At 35.6% G+C, this 15,089-nt stretch overlaps 1 protein-coding gene across 1 annotated transcript in view; it reads left to right on the top strand.

Moving 5' to 3' along the window:
- LOC124613288 (protein kinase domain-containing protein ppk32) overlaps window positions 1-15,089 on the top strand; it is a 717,316-nt gene that overhangs the window by 682,346 nt on the left and 19,881 nt on the right. The window contains exon 18 of the mRNA XM_047141982.1: window positions 4,281-4,421. Within this exon, the coding sequence (XP_046997938.1) occupies window positions 4,281-4,421 (141 nt within the window). The remainder of the gene's footprint in view (window positions 1-4,280; window positions 4,422-15,089) is intronic.

A 15,089-nucleotide genomic window follows, 5' to 3' on the forward strand; every position in this document is an offset into this window, starting at 1 on the left:
CTGGACATCCCTATGTAATGCAAAATTGGTCACTAGATGTCACAAGAGGCAGACTACCAATATAAGAAGAGGCAAGGAGAACTGCGTTGTCAGTACTGAATCAGTATCAGCATAATGGGTATGTCAGGAAAGCTCAGTGACTTCGAACACAGACTGGTCATTGGATGTCACCTGAGTAATTAATCCATCCACGGCATTTCAACTCTTCTAAAGCTACCCAAACTGACTGTTGGTCATGTGATTTTTGATGTGAAAACATGAAGGAACAGTCACAACTAAACCAAGACCAGGTAAAACTCATCTACTATCCGACATGGTTCATCAAGCACGACGGAGGTTGGTTGTTTAAAATCACTTTAAATCAGCAGAATGAATTGCTCGTGAGTTCCAAAGAGCTACCAGCAGTTCAGCTAGGACAGGGGTTGTATGGAAGGAGTTAAAAAGGACAGCATACAATGGTCAAGCAGCTTCTCATAAGCCACACAGTTCTGTAATCAATCTGCCATTACTCGTAGTGCCAATGCTGGAGTACAGAGGAGCTGGTGTTACAATGTAGGGATGTTTTTTGTGGTTAGGGTGTGGTCTCCTTATTGCAGTTAAGAAGACACTAAATTAAGAAGGATATGGAGACCACTTATAGCACTGCATACTATGTTCAGTAGAGGAACAATCAGGCACTGACTGTATCAGCATGGAAATGCACTGTCATAAAGTAGCATCTGTGAAGCAATGGTTTGTGGATAATAACATTCGTGAAATAAAGTCGTCTGCCTAAAGCTGCAACCTGAACCCAATGGAACATTTTTGGGTTTAGAGCATTGAATTCACTCCAGGCCCCAGCATCCAACATCACTTCCATCTCGGGTTGTGGTTCTTGAGAAGAACTAGCTGCCATTCCTCCATAGACATTCCTGTATCTCAATGAAAGTGTCCCCAGTGGAGCATAAGCTGTCATAAAAATGAAGGGTGGACACTTCCCATATTGACGTCTACTACCTAATAGGTGTCTGGATACTTATGATCAGATAGTGTGCATGTTAGAATGAATAAATCAAAGAAGGGAAGCAAGAGGAAAAGAACATGAGAAACAGAAAGACTGACACAGTGGATAGTTTCAAACAAGGTAACAATAGATAAAAGGGAGATTTAATGTAGGTGAAAGACAGATTCATCAGAATACTGCACATTCAGTGCTTAACACTGACAACTACTGCAAATACTGAAAGCAGTTCTTAATTTCATGTGTAGTTTAAATACACAATGGACAGTTCAGTAATTTTTTGTAAATAATAATTTCTTCTTAAGTGAATGCAAAATTCTGCCCGTGTGTGTGTGTGTGTGTGTGTGTGTGTGTGTGCGTGCGCTTGTGTATCACAGAAGCTGTTTCTAGCAAGAGGAGGGGTAGAACCTTTTTTTCTTACAGATTTCTGTTCCTGCAAAGTTACTTCTAGTGCAAGGTAAGGCAGTAGTTTCAACTAAAAAGTGAGGTCAAACTAACAGCTAACTTTTTGCATGTTTGTTTCTATATGAACTAGAACAATAAATCAGGTTTTATAAGTAAGACTGAAAGAAAAAAATTAATCAGTGTGAAATATAAAATTCTTACTGTTCAGAAAGAAACTGAGTACTTTTTCCATAACTTACTTTTCACACAAGGAAAAAATATGAGATTGTGTCTGATCTTAATTAAACAGACATAGAATTCCCAGTCCACTGAAACACACTATTTTAATTTCAATTTGGATGTAGATATCCCGAAAATGTATACTCATAACTGAAGACTGCAATGCATGGAAAGAGTAGAGGATTTCTTCATTCACTGGAAGTCAAATGACTAATGAAGACAATGTTGCTCCAGAAATTACGTGTAAATGACAGACAAACTGAAGGTAACTGTCAGAATGACAGCAAGCATCATTAATCAACAATGAATACGTTGTCAAAAATATATTACTGCTACAAATAAAATAATCAGAAATATTTTCACAATGTGAGAGGATTGTTAATAAAACGAACTCTTGAGTAAAACAGCAGGATACAAATAAAAAAAAGAAAGATTTGATAAGCTATTACACCATATTTATATCTGGGAAAATCAAACAATGGAAAATTCAGAATGCAATAACAATATGAATCTTAGGATAGATTGCTATTCACCATATAGATTAGGCATTGAACAGCAGACAGGCACATCTAATAGGGCTGTTAGATTGAGCTGTCAGAGAAAGTCCTTCATCAGAAGGAGGGCAGAGGGTTAGGGGGAGGATTGGGGGGGGGGGGGGGGCGCAAACACACTTGATACATAGCAAAGAAGGGAAAGCAGAAATGTGGAAGGAGTATATAGAGGGTTTATACAAGGGTGATGTTCTTGAGGACAATATTATGGAAATGGAAGAGAATGTAGATGAAGATGAAATAGGAGATATGATACTGCGTGAAGAGTTTGACAGAGCGCTGAAAGACCTAAGTCGAAACAAGGCCCCAGGAGTAGAAAACATTCCATTAGAACTACTGGCAGCCTTGGGAGAGCTAGGCCTAACAAAACTCTACCATCTAGTGAGCAAGATGTATGAGACAAGTGAAATACCCTCAGACTTCAAGAAGAATATAATAATTCCAATCCCAAAGAAAGCAGGTGTTGACAGATGTGAAAATTACTGAACTATCAGTTTAATAAGCCATGGCTGCAAAATACTAACACGAGTTCTTTACAGACGAATGGAAAAACTGGTAGAAGCCAACCTCGGGGAAGATCAGTTTGGATTCCACAAAAATGTTGGAACACGTGAGGCAATACTGACCCTACGACTTATCTTAGAAAATAGATTAAGGAAAGGCAAACCTATGTTTCTTGCATTTGTAGACTTAGGGAAAGCTTTTGACTATGTTGACTTTTAATACTCTTGAGGATATAAGATGAACATCAACAAAAGCAAAAAGAGGATAATGGAATGTAGTCGAATTAAATTGGGTGATGCTGTGGGAATTAGATTAGGAAATAAGATGCTTAAAGTGGTAAATGAGTTTTGCTATTTGGGGAGAAAAATAGCTGATGATGGTCAAAGTAGAGAGGATATAAAATGTAGACTGGCAATGGCAAGGAAAGCGTTTCTGAAGAAGAGAAATTTGTTAACATCGAGTACAGATTTAAGTGTCAGGAAGTCTTTTCTGAAAGTATTTGTATGGAGTGTAGTCATGTATGGTAGTGAAACGTGGACGATAAATAGTTTAGACAAGAAGAGAATAGAAGGTTTCAAAATGTGGTGCTACAGAAGAATGCTGAAGATTAGATGGGTAAATCACATAACTAATGAGGAGGTATTGAATAGAATTGGAGAGAAGAGAAATTTGTGGCACAACTTGACTAGAAGAAGGGATCAGTTGGTAGGGCATATTCTGAGGCATCAAGTGATCACCAATTTGGTATTGGAGGGCCGCGTGGAGGGAAAAAATCATAGAGAGAAACCAAGAGATGAATACACAAAACAGATTCAGAAGGATGTAGGTTGCAGTAGGTACTGGGAGATGAAGAAGCTTGCACAGGATAGAGTAGCATGGAGAGCTGCATCAAACCAGTCTCTGGACTGAAGACTGCAACAACAACACATGTATGGCCACTGTCGTCTCCAGGAGGTGTGTGTGTGTGTGTGTGTGTGTGTGTGTGTGTGTGTGTGTGTGTGTGTGTGTGTGTGTTTCTCCATTTGATGAACTGTTTTGCTCCATAGCTCATATCTAACCACCTACTATTAAATGTACAAGTCTGCTGTTTAACACCTTCACTTTGTGGTACATAGCAATCTAACCTAATGTTCATACTTTTGTACTTGGTGTGAACATGGAATAATCATCCTGATACTCTGAAATGTCTTATAACACAAACTGCAGATTTTAGTTAAATGTAAATACAGAAAAATAACATATAATAACTATATTACCATTGAGCAAGTAAGCAGTAAGAATAACATCAGTGTACTTCAACATACTACATGCCAGTGAAGTAAATGACCATCTACAGTAAAGAATCTTTATTGGTAACTGATCATACAAGGTGAAATAGACTTCATCTTTGGTAATATCAAAATAAAATCTGCTAGCAACATTACTCCACACAAACAATAAATAAGTTAGCATACTATTGTAAACTAATGAAACTTTTCAGTCAGTAAATCATATTGTGCAGAATAAAACACATCTACGTGAACATGCACTAACACAAATGATGCACCTATACATATGTAATATGTGCAGCTAATAAAAAATTGTATTCATGTCCTATGCAGGGGGGAAGCATGCCAAACACAAGCAGCAGTGTTCCATTCTTGCTGAGTTCCAGTATGAGCAGCATACGCTCACGGCGACCATCCGCATGCTTGTCCAGCTCTCAAGGATCAGGACTACTGCAGCAGCTTGGATCAGGCATGGTAAGACAGATTACACTAGGACCCTCTTACCACCATCCTGTGAATGGAAGGGCATTACCAACGACTGCTAGTGTCAGGAAATGTCCTTCTTGGATGTAGAAAATGAAACAGATTAAAAAAAATAGTGGTGCAAGTTTTGCTACAATTATGTTTTTAACTTTTGGACATACACACTTGAGTTACATATGTATATTTTATACACTGACATTTACCTGCAAAAAACTGATACATTTCCATCAAGCTGGTCTTTGTTGCATGAAGTCTATCTGTAAAAAGTGAGTGATACAGTCCACTTCATAATCCCACTGACTGTATACAACAACATACTTATAAAAAATACAAATTTATTTTTTCAAAGAGTAATATTTATATACACACACAAACATACACACACACACACACACACACACACACACACACACATTGGAAATTCATTACACACCTAGACTGGTAGAAATCTTAGACCAATAATGACATTAAATGCTACTTTCCTACAAAAAGTATCTATTATATAAATGTAATACTTAATAATTCAATCATAACAGGTATTAATCCATGACAAATGAGGTTGGACAACACAATTTTAATATTTCTCAACAGAATATTTTTTGCATCAGTCTATTCTGATAGCTTTTGATACTAATTAGGAGACAGAACTCTTTAGTCAAACCATGCTGTCTTGTTTCCAATAATGACTACATATTAACATTGACATCAAATGACATATTGCTTGCTCCTTCTTCTGTACTATTTCCAGCACCTACATTTCCAGTGTACCTGCATTTCCTGAAATGTGGTAACAGTAGAAATAACCAAAATTTGACATTACACTTCAGATTGTGTGCCTCTAATCTAATACATGGATCTCTACTGACATTCCAGTCTTTGATGCCTTTTCTATTTCCGTCCTCTAGCATTTCAATTTTACTAATACATATCTGTGTCACTGTGCATAATATGGTGTGAAATCAATAATTTTTGGAAGAAGTGACTTTTTAATAACTGAATTTTAGCTCTCATTACTAAATACACTACACTCACATTTTTTCTCGTACCTGTTCCTTTTAAGCACAGTGAGTGCATCATTTATTGAAAGTGAGAATTCCTCTTCTTACAGTTAATGTAGTGCACTCATGGCCAGTGTGTATGCAATCAATATACTATAATTTTCTTAAAGCATATCTTTAATAAAAGTGACCAAATATGTCACAACAATTATTGTGCCTGTCTTACATATTTAGTACCTAACATCTGATTTCAGTCAAAAGTTAAATTGCTCTTATCTATTAAAATAATTACACATACAGCTTGTTTGAAATATCAGCACAAACTGGTAACTTGATAATTACCAACTCTATATCTCTCAGGGTTACTATTTCACAAAAATCTCATGACTTCCAAAACCAAAACCTCAACTGTCTTGAATGCTCTTAATTTAATAGAGGCTTCACATATCCAAAACTATTTGTTGTTATTAATAGAATAATTTTGTAAAATCTGTCCCTTTATATATATAAATCAAGTAACTGTGGATGACTTCCTAATTTTGCTATGTAACATATGTTAATATTGGCTTGGTCATCCAAAAACCAACAGAAACTTACATAATATAATTTTCATGTTCTTCTCCTAGCAAGTAGAAAGTGAAAAACCTTATTGTATCAAAATAGATATAGTCATCTCTTAAAGCTTTAATAACCAGCAAAAGTCTTCCCATAAATTTTATTTTTCTCTGAGTGTAAAACTCTGACAACATAACATATAAGATTACAAACAAGTTTAGAAGTATCCATTCAGAAGAGTAACAAACATAAAACCTAGATGAGATACTAAAATGAAAGCTTCCAGAAGAAAGATGTATTACTCAGCAAAATGAGATCACAGCACAGCAAACAAGTGCAAAGAAACATTGATAACTGTTTGCTCACATAGGATCTCATGTAAGTTTCCTTATGCAGAATAAAATAAAATAAATCACAACAGTATATGTGAAAGGAAGAGGTTTGTCAGTTACTAATCAATGGCCTACATTCCAGAGCAAGGCAAGGAAGGTGAAGTATAAATGACATGTAATTAAGAGTCCCAGTTCAGCAGCACAGAAATGAACAACAAGAATTGAAAAATGCAGGTAGGATAGGAAACATCATAAATGAAAATTGCAAATGCATAAGATAACTGTAAAGAAAAAATATCCTCATAATATTATAATACCTATAAGGAATATGTAATCAATTGAACAGAAATAGCAAATGAAATGAGAGGCTCGATAGCAAGTCCTGACAACTTATTATTACTCTTTCCTGCACCCTGCATTGCTACATGCAGTATGTGCATTCATTCCCTTGCTTACTTTCTTTTTCTTCTTCATTCTCTCTGCATTTATATTTTTATCTTTTTCCTTACTGCCTATATAATTGCCCTTAAAGATTTCTCCCTTTTTATCCTGTCTCATACTCTTTAATTATGCTCAGTACATTTGTTTACAAATATCTGTCTTATATATGTTTTCATTATTTATTGTGAGTCTTCATTTTTTAGCATTCACCTTACCTTACCTTCTGGATGCAAACATCGTACCGCTCCTGTCACTCTTGTTCATTCAGTATTCAGTATTGCTTTATGTACATCCAGTGCCTCTGTATGTAAAGTTGCTGTTTTATTCAATCTTGTTTGATAATTCAGCAAGAGAAAAATCCATTTAACATCAAATATTACCATCGGTACAGATCAGGAAACCATTCTTAGGTGAAGATAGACATACTGAATGATTTACTTCACTCTTTAAATAAATACTTTTGAGACTGATATGTTTCACTTAACTTCAAGGTGCTTTTAAATGCTTGTGATCTTAATGACTGATAGTAGCATAAAACAGGGAATTTAACATTACATTACATAACTGTTTCATTTGTGATGTTTCTTAAAACAGTTTTTGGTTTTGAATTACCGGAAATAATGAAAGAACAGCTTGTTCAAAAACAATAGTGCTTTCATGGCAAATAACTTAAAATACATCTGTCTGATTGACGGGGGAATTGTCTTTTTGTACCTGCAGTTCACACAGTTTACTTCTTGTGTCCTGTTTTACTAAAATGTATGTGATCCTGGAGACTCCATAGTTGTGGGACAATGAATTGGAAAGTTCAGTTCTCAGATTTTTCTAACAGTAATTATATTATTTTTTGTATTGAGTACTTTAAAATTTTTACTAGTTTCAGTTTTATTGTAAGTGGTTTTAGTAGCTAAACAACGAATGGAAGTAAATTTTGTGTTGGCTGAATACTGCCACTAAGTAGCACACTCTTAACTATCTGCATTGTCTATACAACCACTTATATCTTTTACTCTTCAGTCTTATGATATATACTCCGCCATAAATTGTTATCAGACATACTTGCTCATACATTTTTATCTCCCTGCTTGAGGGCCTTTGTTTCAAGAAGAGAAAGGGAGAAGACAGACAAAGCGTAGTTATCTTGTTTAAAAAAATCCATAATCATATTATTGTATGTGCTTTATAAGTATCAACTTCGCATTTTGCTGGATATTAATTAGTTCACAGTAAATGATGGATGGACATATGCTGAGATTTGATGTTCCACTTCTATTTTATTTAACTGTTCATTAGGCTATTCAATGCCTCTTCAGTACACAGAATGGTTATTTGTGTTTACTCATTTCATATTTTTTGCCGGATTTCTCCTTCTGTTGCGCTTTACACCTCTTAGCTTTGTCAATCAGAATTCATAAAATAGCTGAGAGTATAACATTGGTTTAAAAATGTTCATCAACTCTACACTGTTCTGAACACAACAGTATTTTACTAAGCTTGGTAATGTGGTAATGTGGCAGCTGATATGTTCCTGTATAGCAATGAGTTGAAAACCAGTTCAGTCCAACAGCTGTTGAGGTATTGACAGTTTCAACACAGAATACAACATGATACAATTTACCATGTCTTGCTGACATAATAAAGCATGATTTGACATGGAGATCAACTTATATGAAAAAAAGGATGTCTGGACTATGTGAGAATCAAGCACAAACCCTTTCTGTTCCTATGTTGATGCTACACCAGCTGAGCCACCTAGCTACAACACTGCCAGCTATGTTAGTTTAAGTAATTACTGAACTCAAAATGGTATTCAATGACAATTCTGACTGGAAACTGACAACTTCGTCCTGCCCTAACATGGGAATACACCAAGAAAGGAAAATGTGAACAGAAAGATGAGAGCACAATTATAAGTCTCAGGTAGCATTAACATTATATTATGATTTCAAGTTATATTTTTAGTTTGTGTAAGAATGCCTGTTATTATTTCTGTACAATTGTTATAAGCCAAACCAAGGCATGAAAAGTGAAACTAATATAGACTGTACAAGGTACCGGGAACTATTTCTGTGATATTTACAAATGGATATGAAAAACAAAGATCTGAGGAGTCAGTATAAAATGGAGAAGCATCCATCAACATGGCATACTCATAACACTGAAATTTAATTGCCTTTTGAAGCAATTATGCATCTGTTTTATCCATTAGTTGCAAAATACAGCCCATTATAACCAATCAAAATTATTTACGTTCTCTTGTAAACAAGTTGACAAGCAAATGTTTAATATACTACATTAGAGCCCAACTGCTGAAACAGTTTCTACAGATACACAACAAGAATACAGCAACAGCAAACAACCTTGTTTTTGTCAAATTTGTGATTTAGGTACACAAGACAGATAGATAAACTATATTCAATTACAAACATAAAATATCTTACATAATTATTCTGAATTTGCAATTTCCGAAAGTAAGTATTTGTCAAGCAAAATAAGGTACAGGTAAATTACACAAATATGACTGACTTTGAAGCCAATATATTAAAAGGAAAGAAAGTGTGTTTTGGACATCTTCCAAGAGGCTAAACATATGTAGTAAACAACATGATTTTCAGCAAAACTTGCATCCTCACAGAAAGCAAATACTATACAAGTTTCATTCTTGCCACTGTGTTTGCCAGTTGAACCTAGCATTCACACCTGCAGAATATCTTAGTATGAAATCAAAAAGTATATATATACATATATTTCTTCTACAAATGTAAAAATATATTTTAAAATGGTAAATTTTCAAATGTACTTGAAGATAAAGGCAATTGTAACATGACAAATTCCATGTAACAGTTAAATGGAATGTTTACCTTATATAGGAAGTTAACTTGTTGTTCTGTGTTGTGTCTTTTGTGCCTAAGACATGTATCTCACTTTAAAAAACTTATCTTACTCTTGTTTCAAGCATCATATATGTGTAAATTAACACTGAGATCTTTCTTGTTGAGTCTTTACTCCTACTGTTTATCTGATGGTAATATTTATTAATATGGAAAAATATTTTAGCATTGATTGTTGGTTGATAGATAATTATATAAGACTGTTACAGCTCAGAGATTTTATGCTGTAGATGGTTAAATATTGATTCAGCTCATTTGTGATATGGCTGCTTTTGCTTGGCATTTGACAATCATGGAATGCAATTATTAGAAAGTCGAGAGCATGACAGTAGGTGTACAAATATCACAGCCCCTGTATATCTTTGAAACAACCTTTGGGTATAAGATTATTCGGCTCATATCTCATAGAGAACCAACTAATTTCATGGTAGAGATCCAGTTGAATTCAATTTCATGTTTCCCATAAAGTAGTACAGTATACTACTGCATGTTCTCCCACTCCTCCTGTTGTTTTATATTCTGCTTTCTCTGTTAAAAGATAATTGAGATAATTTTGCCATTTTACAGCTTTTTAAAAAAAAATACCTTGTAAAAATCTATTTTCCTGATGATAAACACAGACAGGACAATAACTATGTAGGCTTCCACTGCCGGTGTCATGATGATTAAAATTCTTCTATGTGTTGTACCATGTCACTGTACAAAATACTTTAATTATGAACAGTAAAACCAACATTTCAACTATATTACCAGGGCCTTCCTCAGGGCAGGACTCATTTTGGTGGATGAAAGTTTATTGCACACAATCGGTGTCAATATATCATTCTTGTGAAATTTTATTAGGCCTACAATATTATAGGCTATTCATGATAAAAGGGGAGAGGGTAGGAAGGAAGCTATTCATTGGCTAGCCACTTGTAAGTTACTGGCAACAGTCAGCGAATCACCGCTTGCATTCTTGTGGGCACACTTTCTTTGTGGTGTTCTCCTATAGCTTCTTTTTTTTTTTAAAAAAAAAAGGTCTGATGTGTCTGTGCCACAACCACTCACGACCCATTAGACAGGGGTAGCTAGCAGCCAGGATACCAGAAGTTTGTAGCCATCTTCATTATTGATGGTGTCTGGCTGCCTTATTAATAACCTCAGTTAACTTTCGACTTTTGCGTTGGTGCCTCCATGACTCTCTCATCAGCAAACAGGCGTCCTGGAAGATGGTACACTACCCACTGTCATGCTAGTGTTCTGCTATTGCCTGTTTATTATACTGTGCTAATCCCACATATCATTCATTTTGTGCTACTCGTGTGCTGACTGGCCTTCCTGTCTCGCCTATGTAGGAAACTCTACACTCACAACATAGTTTGTATACTCATGCAGTGTTTAGTTTGTTGACTGCATCCCTGGTGTAACCTACCATGTTGTGCATCATGTGGCTGCTGCGGAAAATTAGTTTGAAACCTTGTCGGAGACAACATTGCCTGGTCATTCACTGACACCCTCCATACATGGGAAGTGCTCTACTGGAAGCTTCTCTTCCTTGCCCCTCTTCTCTCGTTTCATTTCAGATGGCCTTGGTTGCCTTTCTCATATAATTGCTGTCATAACCGTTGCTGCTAAACATGTAGTGTAGCTTCCTCAATTCTTCTTTGCTCTTGTTAGTGTCTCTTACATGGTATGCACAGGTAGTCAAAAAATGCAGAACTGAATACTTCTGAGCTGGGTGATGGTGGCTCTCCACGTGCAGGTACCGATTTGTTTGAGTCGGCTTCCAGTACACTTACCATCCACAGTTTTGGACAAGGAGATATACAGAGCTGTGAATGGTACACTAGGATACAAAGTGAACCAGAAGCCAACCCACACAAATCGGTACCTGCATGCTGACAGCCACCATCACTCAGCTCAGAATCCATTCAGCTCTGCACACACTGACTACCCGTCCCTGTCAGATAAGTGACACTAAAAGCAGCAAAGAAGAATTGAAGTAGTTACACCACCCATTTCACATCAACAATTATGAGAAGAATGTTGTAAGGAACATGACCAAGGCCAAGCGAAATAAACCGAGAGAAGAAAGCAAGGAAGAGAAGCTTCTGCTAGTGTACTTACCATACGTGAATGGCATCAGTGAATGGCTAGGCAACATCTTCTGCCGACGAGGAGTCAAACCTATTTTCCACAGCAGCCACAGGACCCACAACATCATAGGTTCCACCAGGAATGAAGTCAACAAAATAAACACTGCAGAAGCATATGAATTATGTTGTGAGAGTGGAGCTGCCTACATAGGGGAGGCAACAAGAACGTTATCACACAAGTACCAGAACATGAACAGTTTGTGCAATTGGCACAGCATAAGAAATCGACTATAGTGGGACACCACTTTCACTGTGGACAACCTTTCTTGTTCCCAGAAGCCCATGTGCTGGCAAAAACGTCATGAATGTGCCAAAGCAAAATTCGAGAGGTGCCTGAAATTATTTAACACCAAATAACATTAACAGAGTGGATGGCTATAAGTTTATGCTATCCTGGATGTCAGCTATCCCTGTCCAGGAGGCCATGAGTGGTTGCAGAGCAGAAGCCTCCCTGGACATGGATGTGACACCCTAACCAAACACCTACAGGAGAATTGTCACTGCATTTTCATACATACCAGGAAGAAAACATGCCCACCAGGTGCCAAGAGCTGATTTGCTGTCACCAATCACTGACAAGTTGGCTAGCCCACAAATATCTTCTTTCCTGCCTTCTCCCAATAGGTCTTGACTAGCCTATTATATTCTAAGGCCAATAATAAAAGTTCACAAATGTGACGTACTGACACCAATCATCTGCTATAAATAGAGCCACCCTTCCTCCACCAAAACAAGTCTTGCCACGAGGAAGGCCACTCTAATATGGTCAAAAAATTAGTTTTGCAGATTGTAATTAATATATTTTATACAATGATATGGTACAATACCTTGAAGAATTTAAATCAACAGACAGGAAAAATTTATTTTTACGTAAAACATAAATACTTTAAATGCAGTATTACACTGTATATGAGTTATGGTAGTTTACTGTGCAGACTAAAGCACCTAACTGCATAAGCAAGACATCACAGGAATAAAATGATCAATCCAGTGCTGGAAGAACTCAAAGACAATAAGAGAAAGCAACTATTTTTGAAATAACTTGGGAACATTAGCACTGAAAAGGAAATCCTAATGCACATGTACACACAACACCACAGCAAAAATAGAAGTAGAGTGACAGAGAATGGGATTCACATTTTCAATCTGCTCTGGCAAATAATGCCCCAATTCAAGTTAGCAGATTAAAATATCATCTGAATGAGTCTGGAATACAAATTAAGAGAGGCTTTGAGTGTTTACAGAGCTACATAGGCTATCTGATTCTTCCTTTCCAGTAATACATTCTCATGTGAACAGAAAAGAATAATAAATTGTACACATATCATCAGTTCTGCTAGATTTTCCATGCATTTGGGCCATCTTCAGCTAAAACTTTGACTGACAGAATCACCCATTAATTGCTGAAAAGAGCACAATATTGTACTCACACACATGTAGATACAAAAGGGATAAAAGAACTACTCCTGTGAAGTAAAAACAGATTTGGTTAAAGAAATCCTATGTAAAGGAGATATTACAAAATGTGTGCCTTGAGAAAATGAATATATATCCACTTTGATTTACTATGTGTGCCTCTGCTCTAGAGAAAGAGAAATACTTGCATATCATACCATCACTATGATACTTTCTTCAATGCTGGAATTATTAAGTTCTACTTCCAACAGTTAATTAGTTACTTTTTCAAAAACAAGTATACATTGTAATAATTCATACAGGTATTATTATCTCAATTATTTTTGAGCTGTCACTTGGAATATAAAATAACAACTTCAATCAAACAAACATCAAATCCAATGTCAAGCTAAAATGGCCAACAATGACTTTTGACATACATACCTTGTAAAATATTGTTCCTCAATCTTATTTGTGGTACAGTGAGAAAAGGATCTGTTTCATGTTATACACTTCCATTAGTAATGAAAATGAATAGTGATTCAGGACAACATATCTTCAGTATTTTGAAATGTGGTCCATATTTTTACTATTCAAAATTACTGTATACAGACTAGATGTAATGAAAAATTGTTAAAGGTGTATCAGTGTTTTGAAATGTCAGTATTTACAGTTAATGGTTTGACATACTTTATATTAACATATTTACAACATCAGTTTTCATTGTTATCCATGTACTTATAGGACACTACCATAAATAAAAAATTCTTTAGGATAGCAATGAACAACCAACGTCATGCATGAAAATAAAATGGTTTTGCAGGTACATGCAATGTAAAGAGACAAGTAATTCTCCAAGAATTTCAACAATAATGTGAGGAATGAAAGAACCATAAATCAACTAAATAAACAACATTAATCTGATCATTGTGCGTATCTAATTTTTTTATACATAATCGGTAAAGTTACCCAACACTTTTTAATATAACCAGTATCCAGAAAGATATGTATCAGAGTGTAATTACTGTTTACTTTATCAGAACATTTGTATACTTTAAAATAGCCTTATTGCATAAAATGCAGCGCAAGAAGAGAGCATTTTTACACGTCTCAGAAAATTATATTTCAACAATCTACTGTGGTAAGTTTTAATTTCAAACTTCGAGAAGATCCTTAAAATTTGAAAGCCTCCATGACATTTAAAGAAACTCTTCTCCACTTTTCATCATGTGACAGGTAGCCAAAATTCAATTTTTCGTTTTCAGTGGATAAGTGTGGGAAAGTCAGAAAATATCTTCCAGAACATTTTTAATGACATATAGCAAGGAAAAACTAATTTCATGATGTTCTAGCTTAAATATCGGTTACAGTTTCATAACCTCTTTCTTTTCCCATTAATCTGTACTCCTATCTTTATCTCTGGGTGATACCATCTGGTCATCCAAAAAACTCCTGGTGCTCAAGACTCAACATTTGCTTCTCAAAATATTATTTTCATTTTATATTTCCATTACTCTTCTGTTCACTGCACACAGGAAAAGAAAGAACATTATAGGCAACTCTCTTCCCAATAATTCCATGAGCAGTAAGCAAACACAATTCTTAACATCCTGTGAAAGAACACTGACAATTTATTACTTAAACAGTCATATTTCTTCTATTGTTACCAATGAAACTTCCAATGTCTGCACTACAACAGTGAGCAAACAATTGCAAAATCCATACCTATCCAGAGACTAATTGTAATTCAATGAGATCACACAGAAAGGAAAATAGTTTTCTTACTGCAAGAAACACAGTTTCTTGCAACAACATTCTTGAATGAAATCTTCAGTTTTCTTGCCAACTCAGGCTTCAATGATCAATTTCCTCTGTTGTAATCAAGATCCAACTATCATAATTGAACATG

This window comes from Schistocerca americana, chromosome 4, assembly GCF_021461395.2.
Source record: "Schistocerca americana isolate TAMUIC-IGC-003095 chromosome 4, iqSchAmer2.1, whole genome shotgun sequence".
Taxonomy (NCBI): domain Eukaryota; kingdom Metazoa; phylum Arthropoda; class Insecta; order Orthoptera; family Acrididae; genus Schistocerca; species Schistocerca americana.